At 40.8% G+C, this 15,908-nt stretch overlaps 2 protein-coding genes across 2 annotated transcripts in view; one reads left to right on the forward strand and one right to left on the reverse strand.

Annotated features, from left to right (window-relative positions):
* NDUFA9 (NADH:ubiquinone oxidoreductase subunit A9) overlaps nucleotides 1–15,574 on the reverse strand; it is a 33,581-nt gene extending 18,007 nt beyond the window's left edge. The window contains exons 1-6 of the mRNA XM_004438745.3: nucleotides 15,379–15,574; nucleotides 10,614–10,784; nucleotides 10,155–10,252; nucleotides 6,854–6,945; nucleotides 5,652–5,793; nucleotides 1,562–1,664 (exon numbers count right to left, since the gene is read on the reverse strand). Coding sequence (XP_004438802.1) covers nucleotides 1,562–1,664; nucleotides 5,652–5,793; nucleotides 6,854–6,945; nucleotides 10,155–10,252; nucleotides 10,614–10,784; nucleotides 15,379–15,427 — 655 coding nt within the window. The 5' untranslated portion in view covers nucleotides 15,428–15,574. The remainder of the gene's footprint in view (nucleotides 1–1,561; nucleotides 1,665–5,651; nucleotides 5,794–6,853; nucleotides 6,946–10,154; nucleotides 10,253–10,613; nucleotides 10,785–15,378) is intronic.
* Nucleotides 15,575–15,765: 191 nt separating this feature from the next.
* The window catches only part of AKAP3 (A-kinase anchoring protein 3), a 28,939-nt gene continuing 28,796 nt past the window's right edge, over nucleotides 15,766–15,908 (forward strand). Inside the window, exon 1 of the mRNA XM_087442876.1 lies at nucleotides 15,766–15,841. Coding sequence (XP_087299002.1) covers nucleotides 15,821–15,841 — 21 coding nt within the window. The 5' untranslated portion in view covers nucleotides 15,766–15,820. The remainder of the gene's footprint in view (nucleotides 15,842–15,908) is intronic.

A 15,908-nucleotide genomic window follows, 5' to 3' on the forward strand; every position in this document is an offset into this window, starting at 1 on the left:
ATGGAGACAGTAGAAAGTTCAGTGTTAGCCAGGGATTGGGGTGGGGGTAGGGGGAAAGGAGGGAGGGATAAATAGGTGGAACAAAGGGGATTTTTAGGGCAGTGAAACTATTCTCTGTGATATTCTAAAGGTACATATATGTCATTATACATTTGTCAAAATCCATAGAATGTACAACATAAAGAATGGACTTCAGTTAATAATAATGTATCAATATTGGCCCATCAAGTGTAACAAAGGTACCACACTAATGCAAGATGGTAACAATAGAGAAAACTGCTGTGGGGGAGACTGAGGGATTAAAGGACATGTGGGAACTCTGTGCTTTCCACTCAAGTTCTCTGTAAACCTAAAAGTGCCCTAAAAAATAAAATCTATTATTAAGGAAAATAAAAAAATTAAAGTAAATAAGCTAACAAAAAAGTTGTAGCAAATATAAGAAAAGATACATATTCATAATAGATAAAGAGCCTAAATAAATCAATAAGAAAAACTTCTCTCAAAAAAACAACCAAAAACCCACATGGGCAAAGGACATACATAAAAAACTCACAGAACAATACAAATAGCTAACGAGGAGACACAGGAAGGTTCTAATAAAACAGTAACTACTAACCGTCCTAGTACTTCCTAGGAGAAAGGTCCAAATCCTCTCCCAACACAGAAGTGAATAAATTTAGAGGTAACTGGTAGTTCACTCGAATCAGAAACTAAAGCTGGGTTCTTATCACAGACTTTAAAAATGTATTCTCCACTCCTGCCCCCAGAGAAGTACAGGGAAATCATTTTCTCATCCCTAAAATCTCAAAATCTCTTCACTTAGTCAAACACTGATTTTCTCTGCCAAGACAAGTCTAATGAGTAAACAAAAACCCTGAGAGTAAACAAAACATCTTCCAGCCTATGAAAGCAGTTTATACCAACTGACTGGTTCTAGTTTAGCAATGCCCAAATTAATATTTATTAATCTCTAATCCTGTTCCATAGAAATTGCTATTAACAAGGAAGACCTATTAAATGTGTCTGACCAAGCACAATGCTACCTCTTTGTCTTTGAAAGCCAACATACAAGTGACTTGGCTGTCAGACTAAATGTGAGAAAGCAGTAAAGAAACAGGGACTTCAGAGGAAAAGTACAAATGAAGCCAACATTTAAGCATTTACTATGTGCCAGGTGCTGTAACATAGGCTACTTCATTAATTAACGCACCACTCTTGAGGTAGACATTATTATGTCCACATTAACAGACAAGGAAGCTGCCACTAATAGACTTGCTGAAGTCACAGAGCTAGTTAGTCCTAGGGCCAAAATTTAAACTCAGGTCTCTGACTCCCAAGTCCATGCTCTTTCCATGAATATGAGTTGCTTCTTTTGATACAGAGTAATGAAGATCAGGAGAAGGACCACACTGACTAGGCAAATATAACCTTTGGGGAGAAAACGGCAAGTAGGGGAGAAAAAATGTAATCTCAGTCTGTCAAGTCAGAGAACACTGTTAGCTTGTGCTTAACTTCAACCTGGTTAACCAGTGTCCTCTCTTCTACCATTAAGAATACATACTTGCGAAATGATTGAGGAATCTATCCTCTCTTCCAAAGATGTCCGATGGCTTTATGATAGTGGCTTCTGGAAAAGCATTTCTCACTTCTTTCTCTCCAAGAGCCTAAACAAACAACCAAACAAAACAGAGTTCTGAGACGAGTGAACAAAGCTTCCATTCATTCCACTGTCAGGACGCTACTTATATTTCAAAGGTCATATTTTCCTCCAGATTAGGGTAATCATAGTATTCACAAAACTCAGTTACACAGAAATTTTTTTAAAAAATAACACATAAAAATGCCCTGCCTCTTACAGCTCTTTTTGGGTTTCTTCTCATATTCATTTGACAGAAGCTTACACAGAAGAAAGAAAAATCAGAGTAGAATTTTTCTAGCCTCCCTCTTTCCTTCTAATCACAGACTCTGGTTTGTGTCAACAATCTGGCAGGCTGCCACAGAAAGAAGAACATGCTGGAACAAGCTACAATAATGGAAGCAGCAACAGTATACCAGAGGAGTCGGGATGGGTCATTTATCTTCCTAATTTCAACTGCTGTAACCCACTCACTTGTCATCTGCTCACCTCCTAGACAAGGCTTCTTGTTCACTGCCGATATCAGCACCACTTCAGTCTTCCTTTCCACCCCAACTTCCTTTCCACCTACACCACCACTGTGGGCATCATCAATGTCCACGTGGACTTGGACCTCTCAGTTTCTTAAGCGTATCAACGCCAGTGACCTCCTCTTCACTCCACTTCTGCTACTTGCAACTCTGTCAGGCCGCAGAGCATATCAACTACCAAAAGTGCCCTTCTTCTGAAACACTGAATGAAGACAGCCTACTCTCAGGTGACAATCCCTTGTACTTCCAGCCTGTCTGTTCTCTGTTCATCCGTTCCCGAGATATCTGTTCCTCAGCCTTCTCAGGAACTCTAGTCCACTGATTCTGCTTTCCTCTGTTATCAACCCCTCTTAACTTCCCCCGCCTCAGATTAGATTCTACGGCCCAACTTTTCAATCACTCTCTTACCAATATCGTAAACCACCTTGTCCCTCTGTCCTTTACTCTACCCACCAGGCAAAATCTCAATCCTGTAGGAACCCCATTAGCCTCCTTTTTTGAGTCACTCACTCCTGCTGCCTTCAGAGCTGGAGGAAAATAAATAAAAATCATAAATTGGTACCACTGTAAATTCATGTTACCAATTTTAACTGGGCTCTCAACATTTCTGAGAAATAGCGTTTTCTTCTAATTAGTTTACTGTCCCATATGACAATTTCAAACATTTTCTATTCTATTCAAATTTCTCCCTTACTTTTCTCTTCCTTCCAGTAAATGACTTCACCTTCTAACTCAAAGAGAAAATACAGCAGCAGAGAAAAACCAGCTCAAGTTCCCATCACTAAATCCATACTCAGATGCATGAACCAACATTTTCTCCTCCTTTCTTACCACAACAGAGGCGCAGTGCCACCTGCAATGCTTTAGAGTTCCCCTCCTTTCATTTTCTCCAGAACCTGCCCAATTTATTCTCTCCCACATCTTCAGTCTCACTCTCTTTACCAGCCCCTTCCCAACAGTATGCAAACAATGTCAAGATCCTCTACTTGAAAAGAAAAAACAGTCCTGACTCCACATGCCCATCCGGCTTCCTGGCCCCTCCGTCCTCTTACCAAACCACTTAAAAATGCTGCCTGCCCTCACTGTCCCCACTGTCTCAGCTCCTGCTCACTCTTCGCTCACCTATACTCTGGATCCTGCCCTGACACTGCACTCCAACTATTCCTGATAAGGTCACCGATGACCTCCATGTCAGCGGATCCAAGGTGACTTTACACCTCTCACCTTACTTGGCTTCTCAACGGCATTCATAAGTAGCTACTCCCTCCTGCGACACCGTCTTCTCTTGGCTTCCACAACCTTGCACTCTGCTGGTTTCCCTCCTATCCCACTGTGTGATGGGAGTGGTCCCGTCTTTCTGTCTGTTTTGTGTTTGTAGGTGCCTCCTCATCTCCCAAACCACTGATCATCGGTATTCCTCTGGTCTAGTCCAAAGCTCTCTTCTCAATCTACAATTCCTCACCAGGCCATCTTATCCCCTCCCATTGCTTCAATTAACAACAAATGCTGGTGACTCCCTAATTTATATCTCCACTCCAGACCCCTCTTCTGAGCTCCAGGATCATAAACTCCATTCACCACTGTTACCTTGTTGATTGACGTGCAATCTCTGCTGCACACTGGAATTACCCAAGAATAGTTAAAAAATACTGACGCCCAAGGTATATCCCCAGAGATTCTATTTTAATTGGTCTTGGTGCAGCCTAGGTATCAGGATTTTTCAAAGCTCCCTCAGTGATCCTAATGTGCAGCTAAGGCTAAGAACCACTGTCCTAAAGCCTAGTGTCCCATATGTTTCACCTTATTCAACAGTACCACCATCCACCCAGTGGTGTAAGCCAGAGGGCTGGACGTCTCTGACTCTTCCCTCTTTCTCACCACTGACAACTTGCTCCATCCCTCCCAAACAATCATGAATTCAGACGATTCTATGAATGCTAGGGCTGAGGCAGGCACAGTGTGCACTCTCTCTTTCTCTCCAATGTAGTACGAAAATGTGAGGCCTGGATGTACCATCAGCCAGTTCTGTGACTATGAGAAACAAAGCTTACACAAAAAAAAGAGCTGAAAGAATCACAGAGAGACAAAGCTGAAGTCCCGATGAACCTGGGCACCAACGTGGCTAAGATTCCCTATTGCTGGATTTTTCAGATACGTAGGCCTATAAATTCCCTTTATTTTTAAGCCAATTTACACCGAATTTTCTGATGCTAGTAATTAAATGCTCCTATCTGATAGGTGCCCCCTCTCCCCCATTATTGTTCCTATGGCACAGTTTGCTACTCTACAATATCTGGTGCATCTGGAATTATTTTCCTCAATGGACTAGAAACTAGATATGGGCTAAGACCACGTCTGTTTCATTCACAACCGTATCCCAGCACCTAACACAATATGTAGCACACAATAAGTGCTTAATAAATAATCTGTTCAACAAAAGAATACAGTGGATTGAAAAGCTGACGCCACTGTCAAGGAACTCTGTGGTGCTTATCAGTCTGACTGAAAGCAGGCTCACTGCAGCAGAAGCCAATGCTAAAGGCAGTTCCAGACACTGCAATCCTTTCTGAGTCCTTGATAATAAAGGCGTTTCAGGTTACAGACTGATTCCAAACCAGAGTGGTCAATCCCTAGGTACAACCTGGACTACGATGGGGTTTCTGGAAGTACAAGAAGCCTAAATACTATGTGAATAGCCATTTTCCTTGGCAAACATTTATCCCTGTCATCCTCAGCCTTCATATAACTCCTTCAAGGTGGCATAAGACCATGACTGTGCAAGGGGTCTGAGAAAGAAAGATGGTCCTTTAACCTTGGTAGGAGACACAGATATGATTCTTTTGGCAGGAATCATACTCTACCTTTTATGATGTTTACTGTGTAATTCTATTATACCCCAAGAAACTTTAAGCATTTGTCAGCAGGTAATAATATGGTCTATTTATCTCTGAAGCTCCTTAGCATAGTTGCCTGCAAACAGAAGGCACTCAACAAAAGTGTCAGAACACACACACACACAAAATCTAATTCTGGATATGGAGAATTAGAAACCCCTTCTAATTCTGGATATGTCAAGGAGAAACCCTTCTCTTTTTTTTTTTTTGCGAGGAAGATCAGCCCTGAGCTAACGTCCACGCCAATCCTCCTCTTTTTTGCTGAAGAAGACTGGCCCTGAGCTAACATCTATTGCCAATCCTCCTCCTTTTTTTCCCTTTTTCTCCCCAAAGCCCCAGTAGATAGTTGTATGTCACAGTTGCACATCTTTCTAGTTGCTGTATGTGGGACGCCGCCTCAGCATGGCCAGACAAGCGGTGCATCAGTGCGCGCCCGGGATCCGAACCCGGGCTGCCAGTAGCGGAGTGTGCACACTTAATCGCTAAGCCACGGGGCCGGCCGCCAAGGAGAAACCCTTCTGATTTAACTCATGTTTCAGAGGGGCTGAGAAACTCTAGCTCTGTGAACTGCTTCCCAAATCAATTTGTTACCTTATTTCTCAGATATCTAGAAGAGCTTTTAATATCAGCATTCAGATGGGAAATATGAATGAATTTTTCAATTCCAGCTTCCTTGGACACTTGAGCAATCGCTAGGGGAATCTTCACAAAAACATCCTCAAAATCAAAATTCCTGTAAGAAAAAAATAGGGATCAGTTAAGAACACCTGACTCAGGATTTCAAAGCTTTCTGCAATAAGCTGGTTTTCATCTTATTGCTAAAATCATAATAGTTAAACTTTTAAACAGCACTGATTTAACCCAAAGTCAAAATTAATGTTTTTTTTTTTCAATTTTACAGGTCTGCTCATCATCATTATTATACTTAATTTAAGGCTTACTATATGTTATAAACCAGCATGCGTAACATTCTCTGTCCTCAAGGAATTCTAAATCTGAGGCCCTTTAGAAACATCTGGCTGCACTGGTTGGGTGGGGTGGGGGGAAGTATTGGGGGCTGGAAGGGGAATCACTTCTTACCCTTGGGCCTTTGTTTCCCTCAGGGAAAAAGGGAAACTAAAACGTCAGTCACTAATTTTCTCCAACAACATTAACTACATGCTTACTCTGTACAAGGCACTGTGTTAGTCACTACGGGGGATATAAAGTTGAACAAGACCCTCCAAGTCGTCAAAAACTTAAAATATATGATGAGGCAGACACATATAAATAAATCTAAGTCAAACTTTAATAAATTGTAGAATTACAGGATTAAAACGTTATTTGTTGATAAACAATCCAAACAAAAGCTAAAAAAAACTGTCCAAACCAGTACTCACGCCATTTTTGATTAACAATGTGGAGAACAGATCCAGAACTTTGTCTACTCAAGAAAAATCAAGGTTCAACTTGTTGAACAGTAGAACAGGGAAAATCCTCCTTGCTAACCTCATCCCAGCTGGACAGATCCAAGCACAGGACCAACACCAGTCATTCCGTCACATTAATGACACTGACCACAATGACACAATCCATACTGGCTTGTTAGGGGCAGCACATCACACTGCTTACTTACATCAGACTTACTGCCAACTAAATTCCCTAAGGGGGAGTCACTGGGTACGTAAAAGGTTCAGTCTTTTCATGGACTAATTGAAAAGGTCACAACTACAATGCCTGGCATATTAGGTGCCCAATGAACATCTACTGAACCCTAAGACAGCTTTAAGAAGAAACGAGAGTCAGACACTTACTTGGTTTCCCAATCTCGCCCAACGAGATTGATGACCACATTGCTGTGCTCCACTGCTCTTCGGATAGAATCTTTGTTTCTCCCATTCCATTCCTATAATAGCAGTAGCCAGTCACATGAAAACATAAGGGGTGCACCCTGGCAATGAACACTTCTACAGCCCCCAACCAGCAAGTTTCAAAATGGGCCACGTGTTATAGTCGTAATACGACACCATTTCGTACAGGCTCCATTTATTACAACAGAAATAATTTTGAGGTCTCAAACTTCCTGTTGATTCTCTGACTCTTCTGGAGACAAATAGGTCAAAGTACATTTTATTCAGGTAATCAAATGATAGAACTAGAAAAGACATATTCATTTTTAATGGGGCATATCAATTTTTGTCCAGCTAACTGCCCCCTACAAGTTTGTAAAGGAATCCAGTAATCAAGTCTCCCTTCCTGAAATATAGCCAAAGAGCCAAGGAACATTTGGGAGGTAAACCGACTTTCCCTTTTTAGCAGCAACCAGTTAGACTGCAGATAAGAGGAATGCTCTTAAAGGCTAATATTAAATTGGAAACATTTACAACTATTTTCCTATTTCTTTTTAACTCTTTACTCTTTATAATCCTAGATCTAGTCATTTCTACTTAAACAAATGAAAACAAAACTCAGAGACAACTGACCTGCCTAAAACTTCAGAGTGAGCCAATGCCAGATTTTGGTGTAGAACTATACTTCTGAGCAGTCATGTAGGAGTTAAATTAGATTGATGATTCTTTATCCAAAATAGTGACTGGGGATTAAATAACCCCAGACAAAGGTATAGAATTTTCTATGTCAAAACTATACTGAATTTTAAAAATATTTCAATGGAAGATAATAAAGAATAATTTCTTAGGGTCAAATATTAAGTGTGTATGTATGAGTGAGTAGGGTGGGAGGGAGAGTGAGAGAGGAAGGGAGAACGGGGAAGAGAAAGGGTGAGAGAGAGAGAGAGTACTAAAATGCCTGCGTAATTAGACAAGAGAGAATGGGCTACAGAAATGAGATTCTAGAACAAAAAGATGAAGCCCTCAGCAGGAGGAACTAGTTACAACTGATGATGGACAGTGGGTACATGAGACAGTATAGAATAATAGATCTGAAGTCAGACAGGAATGCAAATTCCAGTTTGCCATTTACTAACCACGTACAAATGATCTCTCCAACCTCCACGTAAAATCTGAAAATGCAACCTACCTCATGGGGTTGCTATGAAGATTAAGTGAAATATACATAAAATCTGCAGCACAGTGAGTGACATACTCAACAAAAAAAGCTGCTCAACACACAGAAAGCTAAAAACGTCTTTTCCAGACAAGATGGCAAGGGTGAGAGAGGAAGAATCCCAGAAGACTCAAAGAGTGGAAGAGCTTGAGGCATAACTGCATGAACGGCCCGAGAGCCCAAGGGCGATGCGGCAAGAGAAGGAATCAAAAGGAAACAAAATTCACAGGGATAAGGCCCAGGGGGCACAGTCAGATTGGTAAACCAAGTAGCCATTCAGACAGCAGTTTCAAACAGAGACTAAAGCGGGAAAATTAGCACCCCACATCCGATGTGGTCCATCCTTCTCAAAAATAAACAACAATATAGCGCTCCCCCATTACACCTTCCCTGGACTTCCCCTTTCATAAACATTATTATATCCAAAGTTATGTGTTTGGTGACTGTATTCCCTGTTAAGACTGTGAACTCCCTATGGTCTTGCTCATCAAGACATGCTCAGAACTTAGCTCAATGTCAGGCATATAGCACTCAATAAACACCTGTGGAAAGAATGGACTACATTTCATATGGCTCAATTCCAATGATTCCACATTTGCATGCCAGTGAAAGTTTTCACCTATCACTTGCTAAATACTTTAATTTTGAGGATTGACAAGGTGACTAATAATCTTAAATCACAAAGAACTGGGAAAAAGCTAAGCTCCTGTAAGTGTAGTATCAAGAAGATATTTGAGAGTAAGATTTTGAAAAAGAAAAACATTTTAGATACAAGAAATTTCCAATATAAATATTATACTTAGCTTGTGAACATTCAGTAAAGAATAAATGAAAATGCCACTAAAAATAAGTCAAAATTTAAAGAGATCACAAATACTCTGTATAATATCAGAGATACTAAGGACGTTTACCAAACATTTTTTAAAAGGGGAAAGTGTGTAAAGGGAGGAGCTCAGTTCTACACAGGATGACAGAAGTAGGAAAGTGAGCTAAAAGAACAGCAGAGCCAAGCATCAAGGCCCAGAGCATTTCTGCACAGGATTACTGCAGGCCCTGTGGGCAGCATAACTCTTTGTGGAGAAAGACTGTCCTGTGCACTGTAGGATATGTAGCATCCCTGGCCCCTACCTGATAAACCAGTATGGTCTCCAGTCACTGTGATAACCCAAAGGGCCCACACATTTTTTTTTTTTTGTGTGTGAGGAAGATTAGCCCTGAGCTAACATCTGTTGCCAATCCTCCTCTCTTTGCTGAGAAAGATTGGCCCTGGGCTAACATCCGTGCCCATCTTCCTCTATTTTATATGTAGGATGCCTGCCACAGCATGGCTTGACAAGTGGTGCATAGGTCTGCGCCTGGGATCCAAACTTGTGAACCCAGGGCCACCAAAGTGGAGCGTGTGAACTTAACCACTACGCCACCGGGGCAGCCCCAGGGCCCACACATTTTTAATCACTCCTTTGAAGGGTCTTCCCCTACTCTATTCCCTCTGTCTAGCCCTACTGGCAATGTTTGGCCTAAAGGAAGAACCTGCAGATTAAAGAAAAACAACAGGAAACGCTCAGGAAGGACTGTTCTAAATTAAGCCTATGCCAAGCACATCGTAACTCAGACTAGCCACATTTCAAGTGCTAATAGCCATGTGGCTACTGGCTACCATACTGGACAGCACAGCTCTAGAGCAGGGGTTGGCAAGCTATGACCCACAGGCAAATCTAGCCTGCAGTCTAACTTTGTAAATAATGTTTTATTGGAACACAGCCACTCCCATTCATTTACATATTGTTTATGGCTGCTTTGGGGCTATGGGGACAGAGCTGAGTAATCATGACAAAGACCCTATGACCTGCAAAGCCTAAAATATTTACTATCTGGTCCTTTAGAGAAGAAATTTGCCAACTGCAGTTTACAAGAATGCCCTGTGAATGGAGGATGTCCTTGGTCCACCCCGGGATGCAACTGTTACTTTATTATACTGCCTTTCTCTCCTAAAAATGACCTTAGTAATTTACATCTGTCAACTCCAATAATAGTAATACAGGCTCTTACCAAAAAGATAATCTGGCCCAGGTCACCCATGGGACGAAGGTACATGATGTCATATGTATCACACCGATAGGGTATGATCACCTGTGACCCCATACGTCCTAAAAAAGAATGGATTGAAACAAGGATCAACGTTAACATAATAAGGATACATTATACAACACTGATTTGGTAAATATTTAAATTCTAGTCTGATATGTGAATTGATACTATCTTTAGCAAAAAGCACATTTCGCCACGCTAGAGATGCCATAACTTTTCAGAGTCCTCTATTCTCATTTTAACATCCTATATAGAAAGCATGGGTGGGCTCATAATGCACAGCAGACCAAAATTACATAAATCCAAGATAAGAGTATTTTGTAACACCGTTAAAATGAAAAGAAACAAAGCTCATGGCTTCTCATTAGGCAATCCTAGTAAGTGGCCTTTAGTATACTAAACTCAAGGAACTTTACTTACCAAGGCGATTGACAACATATCGGCCCAGGAATCCTGTTGCTCCAAACACAGTGGCCACAACCCCACTGACTGAGGAGCGCCCGCCTTTCCCATGAGGTATGAGTGCATGATGAAGCTGGCGCTGGGGTGGGCCATGAAACACGGATGTGGCTATTGCAGTAATAGAAGAACCTTAAACAAAACCCCAGAATATACAAAAATGGCCAATGTTAATATAAATGTGACTACGAATACAAACAGTTTCTTTTCCTAGAAACTTGTAATGTTATTTTGCTATCAGTATTTTCATTTACTGAGGTTAAAGTTTAAATTTAACTTTTAAATTGGAAGTTATAATTCAAGTGCCAACAGCAATAATAAACACAAACTATTGCAACAAAGAATACATAGGACATAAGGAAATATACAAAAATGAAGAAGTAAACTCCCTGCCCCATAGGATATAATTTAGCTAGGAAGATAAATCACATTTAAAAAAACATTAAACAGTAACAAATTAAGACAGTATAAATCTCCATGGTGAAAGAAACCGAGAGAATGCAAAGGGAGCAATAAGTTAGATAATCATGAGAAAAGATTCCTAGATAAAGTGTTTTGAGAAAAGTTTTAAAGAGCAATAACAGAAAGAACAGATTTCCATGTGAAATACATAACACATATAACAATGCAGAGATGGGAATGAACAAGCCCTGTGCAGAGAACAGCAAAAGACCTGGAACAGACTCTGAAACGGATGATGAACGAAAAAGTTGATGATATGGATTGGAGGCAGGGAGGGTTAGTAGAGAACATTTTTTTAAAAAAGAATGCAGTTCGGACTTAATATACACAACTACTGAAAATCATCAAAAGTAGGTAAGTAGGTAAGTAAGTAACTAAGAAAGTAAGTCTGTGTCTGTTTTCTAGGGATCACTTTCCAGTGGCACTCTGCCCAAAAACCATTGTTTTTCCCTATCCAAAAGTATGGAACTGCAGAAAAAGCCTAGCTTACCAAATAGTTACTGAAACCAGAGATTAAAAACAAACATCGCAGATCAGACACATAACAACACAAAAATAATATCATAATAAGAGCTAAACTCACAACTTACACCTGGTATTGTTCTAAGTGCTTAATAGGTATTATCACATTCAATGCTATCTATATTGCCAATTTACAGATGAGGAAACTAAGGCTCAGAGAGGTTAAGTGACTAGCCCAAAGAGCCAGCAAAGGAGAATGAAAAGCAGCCCACAGAGGTAGGAAAAAAAACAAAGGAAAATGGTATCCAGAAGCCAAATGAAGAAAGTGATTGATGGAGAGAATAGTTAACTCTATCAAATGCTACTGAAAAGTGAAGAAGGATGAGGACAGAGGACCATAGCATCTAGAAAATGTTGGTTGTAAATGGCCTTAACAAGAGCAACTGTATTTATTTTTATTCCACTGAATGAAAGCCTGACTGGAGCAGGCAAAAGAGAGACTGTGAGGCAAAGGAGTGGTAAGAAAAGGATCACAATTTCTCCTCAAGAGATATGATGGACAAAGGGGCAAAGAGAAATGGGACTGGAGGAAAATGAGAACAAGGAAGGGTTTTTTTCCTCAATGAGATATTATAACATATTTATATGCTGATGGAAATGACCCAGTAGAGAGGAAAAATTAATGACCGAGGAGAGGGAATGAATAGGTAAGAGAGGATGGGATGGAATGCCGAGCGAAGGAACTGGTCTTAGATCAGAACAGGAGCTCACCCACTGTAAGAGGACAGAAGGCAGAGCATTATCACAGGTCAGCTATTAGATTTTTATGGTGGGAAAAAGTGTGTTCTCATCTGATTCCTTTGATTTCTCTGTAAAGCTGAGAATGAGACAGAAGCACATGTTAAAAGTTTTAGGGGATTGGTGGGTGACATTAAATAATCATTATGGAGAAAGAGAAAGTGAATTTCCTAGGAAAATGTAGTGCTGAAAATCTCTTCAGATTTCTATTCATGAATTTAAAATAAAGCCTGTCAGTTAGTCTGGAGTTTTTCCTAGCTCAGTTCTCCACTGCTCTGAGGCAGGAAGCAAATACATGGAAAGCTTGGTTTAATCAGTGTTGGTTTTTTTTTAATGACAAAGGGAAACAGGCTAGGGAATTGAGAATGTATGAAAGGGAATGATTAGAATGATGAGTAAGGAAGTGAGGGTATGTAATAAAGGACAGAGTTAATAAAATGGGAAGAGTTATCGGAGTCAAAGAATTAATACCTCAAAAGATTGTTACGAGGATTAGAGTTAATGTACGACAAGCATTTAGCACATTACCTAACACACATTAAGCATTCCACGAATAATAGCTGCTTTCATTTATTATTACTTCAGAATTCTGCAGAAGGTAATGTTACACTAAGCTCACATGGTTATTTGTTTTTTCAATAACTATGGGCCAAGTACTATTCTAGAAACAGTTTTCACTAGCGCAGTAAAAAAGACAAAGTCCCTGACTTCATGGAGCTAACATTTTTAGAACGTTGTGAGAATTAGTAATACAAGGGTAAGCACGTGTCACAGTGCCTTGCACACAGTAGGTGCTCAATAAATAGAAGTTCTTGCCCTCTTTGGCTCCAGCCTCTCCATTTTCTGTATTTATTATGAACATCATTAGGAGAGTAATATTCTTTATTCCTTATAGTCCTTTGCTCAAAAATTTATATTGGTTTCCTACTGTAGTATCTACATCAATAGTCACCAAACATATTTGCTTGCACACTGCATTAGCTTTTTATTTTTCAACTATCCATTTATAATTACCATACACGTTCTATGTAGTACCAATATGTTAGACACATCATAAAACACATTAAAGCACTTACAATAGTGTCTGGTATATAGTTCGAACTACGTTAAGTGTTAGCTATTGTTATTATTACAGAAAACGTTTTTTAAAAGTTCTAATACTGTATTTTTGTATCCAGTTATTTCCTCTTGTAAAACTCACTTTGGAGACCACTGGTCTAAACCCTGCTTAGCTTTCCAAGGCCTCCTTTATTTCATCCCATGTAACATATTCAACCTGCTTTCCTACTATTCCAGATCTATAGGTAGTCATTTTACTGCCTCCTAAGTACTTCATTATTCCATTCTCATCCTCTTGTCCTTGCCAGTGACAGAAAATGTCCAACCTGTCTGACTTTCCAGATCACAACAACCCTAAAAAAAAAATCAGTGGAAGCGCTGCAATTCTCCACTGGTCTTCCATTCTCCCCTTGCTACTTCAAATGATACCAACCTTTCCCTTTTCTGATTTCCTATGGTACTTAATAGTCTCTTCACATGTACTATATAATTGTTTTACACAGTTCTGTTCTATAGTGTTTTGATTACGTTACACACTAGACTTGCCTTTCCAGAGTTTACTCAAAAGCTCACTTTACCAGAAACAATAAAGCACTGTACTTAAGAGCACACGCTATGGAGTCAGTTTAAAAAAAAAGTAAGTTAAAGGAAAAAATTTATGAAAATATCTAGAACTGTGGTTAGCAGATAGCAGGTACTCAATAAATAGCAGTTATTACCATTCACAATCTATATTATGTCAAGCCAATGTAACAGTTTAACAAGAACCAGCAAATGTCTTTGCAAAGAAGTCATGGCTACAAAACCATCCACTATAAATGATATGCACCAAGCCCCTTCCCAGTGGTACGTAGGACCTCCGCCAACGACAAAAAATAAAAAAGAATCCTCCAAATACTCCTGACTTTCACCTCAGGCTGAACATTAGAACTACCTGTGGAGCTTTTTAAAATTTAAGGTGCAAGGAGCCAATCTCAAAAATTCTGATTCAATAGCTCTGCAGTGAGTCTCCATTTCTATTTTACAAAGCTCTAAGAACGATTCTGACACGTAGCTAATTCTGAGAGCAAATGATACTCTACGATGACTAAAGTACTACGGACAAACACAACTTTTGGAGGTTGATTAGGGTGTGTTTGTGAAGGGGTGGAGGGTGAAAGAATGATAGTGGAGTGTAACTGTATTAAATTCCCTTGCTTTTCTAGCCTCTCTCGGAGAATAGAAGAGCAAAGGTACGCTCTCAATTTGAGGACCATAACAGCGGATCCAATAAGAATAAAACGTAAAATGAACGACGCTTAGACAAATCCTAAAATATCCTTTAATCTTCTTCCTTTTCCTTTCCACCAAGCTGCTGATTCTTCTCTCCCCTCGCGCCCCAGCGCCTCGATGCAGCACACTCTACATCTGTAGAGATGCTTTTGATTTAGAAAGTGCTTTGATAAATATTATTTCATTTAATGTTTTCAGAAACTCCTTGACGTTGTGGTATTATCATTTCTACTTTGCCACGAAGAATCTGGAAGTTGAGAACAATGCAGCGTTTGCACAAGGTCATAAACTCAATCCACGAAGAACCTTCTCTCCACTATCTTTTTTCCATTCCTTTCAGATTCCTCCTCTCGCCCGGCCCGCCACAAATATTTAGCATAAACCTACAACCCTATCAGAACTCTGATTCTCTCGACCCTTTACTGTGCCCCACCTTCTCCCCTTTCCGTTGCTCACGTTCTCTCAGCGCAGACCCCTTCCCAAGTGCACAATTTAATATGTGAGCCGGGGAGAGGGAAAGGAAAGGAAAAACTGTACTGAGGCAGCTCCGAACCTAGGAAAACCAAGATGCCCAGGAAGACGGCGCGACCGCTGCAGCACGGCGCCACTCCCCAAACTTTAGAGCCTCGTCTCGGAATCCCGATCGGAGGCAGCCGTTCCCGGTGACACTTACGTGACATTGGCAGGGCCCGGACAACCCGAGGGTGAACGGCGGCCGCCATCTTCTCCCAGAATCCCCCACCGCCGGCGCTCCGACCGACTACGGCTACTAAGCTGGGTCAAAAGTAATCGTCCACGCCTGTCTGCGCAGGCGCGAACCAGGAAAAGTAGGGGTGGGTCAGAGATTGGGGTGGAGTGTGGCCGAGAAGAGAGCTGGGGAAAGAGAGAGAGCGAGACCGAGGGGAGAGAACGTGAAGACGGGGAAGAAGGGAAATAGAAAGAAAAGACTTTTGGGGTCGGAATCCCAGATATGGAATGGACCGTAAAGATAATCTCATTGCCGAGGAACCCGAAGTCTAGAGTCAACCAGTGACTGACTCAAGGGCATACGACATGGCAGAACCCGAGCTTCAGGAGCCCGGCTCTCGTGACTCTCAGTTCATTGTTCCCTGAAAATGGCAAACAGGGCAGCCCTGGTGAGACTAGGGGAAGGTGGGGGCGTGGCCCCTGAATTCGGAAAGTTCTTTAAGGAGAGAACCAGGG

Source organism: Ceratotherium simum, chromosome 17 (assembly GCF_057802395.1).
Source record: "Ceratotherium simum simum isolate JZ-2026a chromosome 17, ASM5780239v1, whole genome shotgun sequence".
NCBI lineage: Eukaryota > Metazoa > Chordata > Mammalia > Perissodactyla > Rhinocerotidae > Ceratotherium > Ceratotherium simum.